This window comes from Culicoides brevitarsis, unplaced genomic scaffold, assembly GCF_036172545.1.
Source record: "Culicoides brevitarsis isolate CSIRO-B50_1 unplaced genomic scaffold, AGI_CSIRO_Cbre_v1 contig_101, whole genome shotgun sequence".
Taxonomy (NCBI): Eukaryota; Metazoa; Arthropoda; class Insecta; order Diptera; family Ceratopogonidae; genus Culicoides; species Culicoides brevitarsis.
In genome coordinates, this window is record NW_026973485.1 from 10,624 (window position 1) to 17,257 (window position 6,634).

At 29.2% G+C, this 6,634-nt stretch overlaps 1 protein-coding gene across 1 annotated transcript; it reads right to left on the bottom strand.

Moving 5' to 3' along the window:
- Positions 1-1,163: 1,163 nt before the first annotated feature.
- On the bottom strand, positions 1,164-4,956 carry LOC134836647 (calmodulin-A-like). Its single transcript, XM_063851826.1, has 5 exons — positions 4,744-4,956; positions 3,329-3,464; positions 3,042-3,177; positions 2,813-2,961; positions 1,164-1,841 (listed from the first exon to the last, which is right to left on the bottom strand). The coding sequence occupies exons 1-5, from the start codon at positions 4,822-4,824 to the stop codon at positions 1,810-1,812; spliced, it is 534 nt and encodes a 177-aa protein (XP_063707896.1). The 5' UTR covers positions 4,825-4,956; the 3' UTR covers positions 1,164-1,809.
- Between the last annotated feature and the right edge of the window lie 1,678 nt (positions 4,957-6,634).

Sequence of the window (6,634 nt, forward strand, 5' to 3'; positions counted from 1 at the left end):
TATAATAAATTAATTTTAATAATAACCTAATTATTAACTATATTTTATTTAATTAATTTATTTATTATATTTTTTATTATTTTTTTTATTTTAATTTATTAATTTAAATCAAATTGTTTTTAATTATATAACCTACTAATTAAATCAAAATTAAAAAAAAAATCACACTAAAATTTCATATTTTTTTTTATTATAAAAAAAAATATTTTTATACTTTTAATAAAAATTTTAAGTTTTAAAAAAATTAAAACATTTTATTTTAATTAAAATTTATATTTTTAAAAATATATAAATTATTAATATAAAATATATAAAATTTTTATTTTAGTAAATACTTTATTTTAATTAAAATCTTAATTTTTTTTTATTTTTTATTAAAAAAAAAATAAAGGAAAAATTAAATAAACACACAACATATATCATATATAATAATATTAATATATTAGTTAGAATAAGTATAAATTCATACGGATTATGTTATATAAAGGAAGACATTTCATGATAAAAATGCTCAATAGTATTCGATCAATATCGTGACAAGACCATCATTATGTGGGTCAAACCAAGATTAAATGATTGTAATTAATTATTAAATATATGTGTGTAATACATGTGTTGTGTATGTAAAATGTTATTGTTCTAGTTCCACTCGAATCTAATTTTTATAAGCGTTATAACTTTTTTTTTACTCACTATGCTTGGATTTGAATTATTTTTTTTTCTAAGAATTCTATAAGGATGTATTTTAGAAAGCTTATAATTTAATTAATTAATAAATTAAAAAATTGATTGCTGTTAGAAGCAAATTTTGATAGAAAGATAGTAGTATAGAAAAATTATGGTGATTTTTTTTATATAGTTATAAAATATTGGATAGTCTTATAAAAAACGTCAGTTCCTTTTTTTAATTTAGAAATATGTTTTTCCTTTTCTTAGATCGTGTCCTGTGTCTCCAACGCCATTCTTAAGTTTAAATTGTTAGAATTTTAGTTTTTATTTTTTATAAAAATAAATTATTATTTTTTTTTTCTTCTTGTATTAGGGCAAAAATTATTAATTTATTAATAATAAAAATTTAATGATATTGTGAAATGTATATAATTTTAGCAAAGCTCAATTCTGATTAAACGTTATTATGTTTTATAATTTAATTTCTAGTCGTTTATCATATTTTTTTTACCATGTAATATTTTTATGCATGTTTTTGTATATAAACCCAGTTACGGGGGGTAAGTAAGTTGTAAGTACATAGTTTCTAGTAGTTTTTTTTTAGTAGTAATGTGTATTTAACGTGGTTTTTAGCTATTCTTGTGTGTAATCTAACATTGATTGTACCGTCCTTATACATTAATAATAGTAATAAAATGATTAGGAATCGGTTATAATTATATAGTTTGTAGTATTAGTTAAGTTATAGTTTTTGCGTGTGTTATTTATTATTAATAGTATAATATTATATGGATGTTTTACGGTGACTTTTCCTTTTCTTTATTCCTTTTTTACTATTTTTTGCTTCTTTTTCTCATAATTGGTTACTTTTTCATACACAGCAACAAAAATTGCATGAAAAGGAATACTTTGTTTTCTTTTTGTCCTTTTGTGTCTGTCTTTGTTGTTTTGTAAGTAACATTAATACATTTTGTGAATATCTTGTTTTATTTTTAGATTTTGGAGTGACGGCTTGATGGTTTTTCGTGTTAGTAATTAGTTAGTCAGTCGAACTTTTCAAGCTGAAGTTTTTGAAGTTTTGGACTGAGAGTCAACGGATTTTTTCTTTGATTCACTTTTGCTCCGTCGACAAAGTTTGCACTAGTTACGAGACGTTAATATCATCACAAATTCTGGAAAAATAAAAATTTATGTAGGTCAATATCAAAGATATTTTTTTAAAATATGTTTTTATGAGTTTGGGGGCGTATTTGAACATAAGAAAACTATTTTTATTCGTTTTTTTTTGCGTGACAGAGACGTATTTTGAAATTTTTTTGCCTTCAGAGGGCGCTAAGGATCAATTTCAAATAATTTTTGTCTCAGAGAGGGCACTGAGGATCAATTTCAAATTTTTTGTGTCTTAGAGGGCGCTGAGGATTATTTTTAAATAATTTTTGTCTCATAGAGGGCGCTGAGGATCAATTTCAAATAATTTTTGTCTCATAGAGGGCGCTTAGGATCAATTTCAATTAATTTTTGTCTCATAGAGGGCGCTGAGGATCAATTTCAAATAATTTTTGTCTCATAGAGGGCGCTGAGGATCAGTTTCAAATAATTTTTGTCTCATAGAGGGCGCTGAGGATCAATTTCAAATAATTTTTGTCTCATAGAGGGCGCTGAGGATCAATTTCAAATAATTTTTGTCTCACAGAGGGCGCTGAGGATCAATTTCAAATAATTTTTGTCTCACAGAGGGCGCTGAGGATCAATTTCAAATAATTTTTGTCTCATAGAGGGCGCTAAGAATCAGTTTCAAATAATTTCCGACTAAAAGAGGGCACTGAGGATCAATTTCAAATAATTTTTGTCTCACAGAGGGCGCTGAGGATCAATTTCAAATAATTTTTGTCTCATAGAGGGCGCTGAAGATCAATTTCAAATAATTTTTGTCTCATAGAGGGCGCTGAGGATCAATTTCAAATAATTTTTGTCTCATAGAGGGCGCTGAGGATCAGTTTCAAATAACTTTTGTCTCATAGAGGGCTCTGAGAAAATAATTTAACGAGTAATTTTTTCCCTTGAATTTCAGCATTAGTTGATGAAAAATCAATTCATTATTGAAAAAGTTTGGTCGAAGTTATTAAAAAAAAACATCACCTACCGTTATAGTTAACCATGCCATCGCCATCCATGTCAGCTTCCTTCAACATATCATCGGCCTCTTGTTGCGTCATCTTTTCGCCCAAGTTTGTCATTACGTGTCTCAGTTCCGACGACGATATCAATCCATCGTTGTTTTTATCGAAAACTCTGTGTTTGTGCATTGCGGAACAAAACGAAATCTCATTAACTTTTATTAATGGACTTTGTACTCGGGTGCCATTACTCACCTAAAAGCCTCCTTCAACTCATCCTCGCCATCGGAGAATGTCAACTTCTTCGACATCATTTGCAGGAATTCATTAAATTCAATAGTGCCATTGCCATTTTCGTCCCACTCGTTCACCATATCGCGTAGTTCCGTTTCTGCTCGTGTTTTTTTGTTGTCGTGAAATTAATGAAATATAAAGAAAAAGAGAAATTTTATTCACTTGCGAAGATATTTTGTGTAAATGGAGCAATGTGGACAAATAAAAGCATAAGGAAGAATAAACAAAAACAAAAAAAAAAATATTACCAGTTGGCCGCTGGCCAAGACTTCTCATTACTACACCGAGTTCTGTTACGCTGATTGTACCATCTTCGTCCTTGTCGAACAGCATAAATGCCTCCTTGAATTCAGCTACTTGTTCGTCATTCAAGCCATATTCCTTCTGCGTTTGTTTTATTTCACAATTTGAGGTGCACGACGAAAAAAAAAAGTCAGGAAGAAAGTAAAACGTTTTAAATATTTATCAATGAGAAATCGTGGAAAAAGGAATTTTTTTTTCCTGCTGCATGAAAATTTAATTTCCGTTTATGTCGACACGAGTCTGATACTTTTGTGCACCTATTTTCAATTTCGTTCCGCTTTGTGCGGATAACGAACACACAAAAAAAAATGTCGAGAAAAACAACAAAATAAATAGAATGGGCTGTTGGGCAAATAGTTTTGTAATTGAAACACACAATTTTTACGATTGTGCATTCCCGGTGAGACTTGGGTGAAATCGTGATGCCATGATGTCTGGTTTTTATCTTTGATTTTTACGTTTTGAGACATTAAATTAATTCGTTAACTCAAACAATAAAATTTCAAGGTCAACTCCCTAAAATATGCAATAAATAAAACTTTAATTTTTTTACTCCTTTGGGATATGCAATAAACTTTACTTGTTAAATTTGTAATTTTCTACGAGATTTTACATTATGTTTTGATTTTTTGATTAGAATCCTTTTAAAAACCCATCTGGTCATCAATTTGTATGTTTTTCTTCGTAAAATTTAGAATAAATGCAAATATTTGCTCCTGTAGGATATGCAATAGAGTTTACATCTTTAATTTTGAACTTTCTATTGGATTTTCTATTGTATTTCATTTTTACTTAGCACAGAAACCTTCTTATAGCTGATATTGACAAACTACAAAAAACCCCAAAGAGATTTTTGAAGCCAAATTTGAGTTAAAGCGTTACAAAATTTGTATTGAATTTCATTGAAGCTCATACAAAGTTTGAAATGCAATAACTCAAATTTTATTTGACAAATCACTTTGTGGTTTTTTGTAAGTAGTTCTTATCAGCTATGAGAAGGTTTCTGTGCTAAGAAAAGATGAAATACAATGGAAAATCCAATAGAAAATAGAAAATTAAAGATGTAAACTTGATTGCATATCCCACAGGAGCAAATATTTGCATTTATTGCAAATTTTACGAAGAGAAAGTTACAAATTGATGACCAGATGGGTTTTGAAAAGGATTCTAATCAATTTTATTGCAGTTTGAAATTTAAATAACTCTTTGAGAGACACAATTAATTTGTCTAAGCTCAATTGATGTAAAAACAAAAAAAAGCACTCATGTCGACATAATAAACTCCTTGGATAGAACAACAAAAACTGTCCCTGAACGTTTGTACGTCATCAAAAAAAAAAAAGCAAAAAGAGATACGTACCAAATCAATTCGAACCACAAGATCATAAACAGCCTTTTTCTTCTTTCCTTTATTTTTGGCATTCATCCCGGCGGTTGCCATTGGCTTTGGTGTACTCGGTGTCGACACAATACTGCCGCTCTTGCCGCCGCTCGATGACTTGCATGCGGGTCCTTGTTTAGCGCTATGCGCCGTTGCCTTTGCCGGCGGATTGCCCTTCTGTCCATTGCTGGGTGTTTTATCGCGCGTTCTTATGTGACCACTACTGCCATCTGCGGGCTTATTTCTGGCCTAAAAAGTTTTCAACTAACGTTAAATCGCTCAAAAAAGGCGTGAAAAAAAGGAAATTTTTCGGAAACAAGACAAGTCAAGGTAAAAAAGGTGAAGATGCAGTGAACGACACAAAATATCATGCAAAAAGGTGAAAGTATTTAGGTAGGAGAAAGGGTAGATGAGATGAGAATGATAGAAATTTATACACGAAATGAAAAGGAGATTAAGAGGTATCACGTTGTTGAGAAGATTGAGAGCAGGAAATATCATCCGATGTTAATCCATATCTCATTCGAGTCGAGTTTATTTTGCTGCAATTTATTACAAACAAGGGTCTTCCCATTTATTTTGCGGTGTAGTAACGCTTGAGCACTCTCGACATTTATTTTTGTTACTTTCATGCAGTGTGCAGAAATAATTTTTGTACTTTTTCATGTTTTTCCTTCTCCAACGCACAGTGGGATGATTTTCGAAATTTTTTGAATGCATTTTTTGATCCAAAAACTTTCATGAAACACATCCGAATATCAAACTGATCGATTTTGATCCAATTTGATATTCGGATGTGTCTCATGAAGGTCTTTCGGATCGAAAATTCAACCAGTTTTTGTTCAAAAAATCTCGTAAATCGTCCCACTGTGCAACTTTTACTTATATAATGTTTTGTTTACAACAGCAACAAGAACGCGAGAGATTATTATGCAACTTACAATTTTTTTTTATGCTGCGCCTTTCACATATTAAGCCACACTAAATGCCTCAATTGCAACTTGTTCATATTAAAAAAATATATAAAAAAATTTTTTTTTTGTACTTTTCAAGGAATTCTCTTAACCCACTTTTCAGGCAAGGAAATTGCAGTGTTCGCAAAAGAAGATAAGGAAAAAATCGATTAAGACAGAGTTGAGTGTTATGTTGGTTGTTGTGCATTCCTCATTCATTCATCCGAAGATGAATATAAAATATTTATAAAATAAATTGTTTGACATTGTTTGGAAAAGGACTGAAGAGAAACATTTTATTTGATTAAATTTTTGACGAGATACGTTTTTGGCACGAGATTTTTTTCATTGTTTTTCGATTTTAGCATTTAATTTGGACATTTTTCACTTTGATTTCGCCAAATAGGTCAACATTAATTGCGAACCGCGTTTCACCGGAAACAAAAATTCAAATTCACTTTAATAATAAATTAAATATCAAAAAAAAAACTTTTTTTTTAAACATTAAACAGATGACTAAATAATTTTTCGAAGTGTACAAAAAATTAAAAATGAAATATCATCTTGCTGTGTACACAGAAAAAAAATAGACGTAGAGAGCGAAAAATCATTCATAGAAAAATACAAGAGTCCAGAACTCATTTATCACCTCTTTTGCATGTACTTGAATTTGAATTTTTTCTTGATGATTTTAGGCAGGAACGTCAGATAATTTTTTTTCATTTCCTGTGCATATTTTAAAATTTTTGAATTAGCAAAAGGGCGATTTTCAAATTTCAAACTGTTTTAAAAATTTAAATTTTTGGAAATCGACAAAAAATTAAATATTTTTCGATTTTTTTTATTTTTTTTTTAATAAAATTAATTTAAAATAATTAAAAAAAAATAAATAAAATTAAATAAAAAAATTTTTTAAA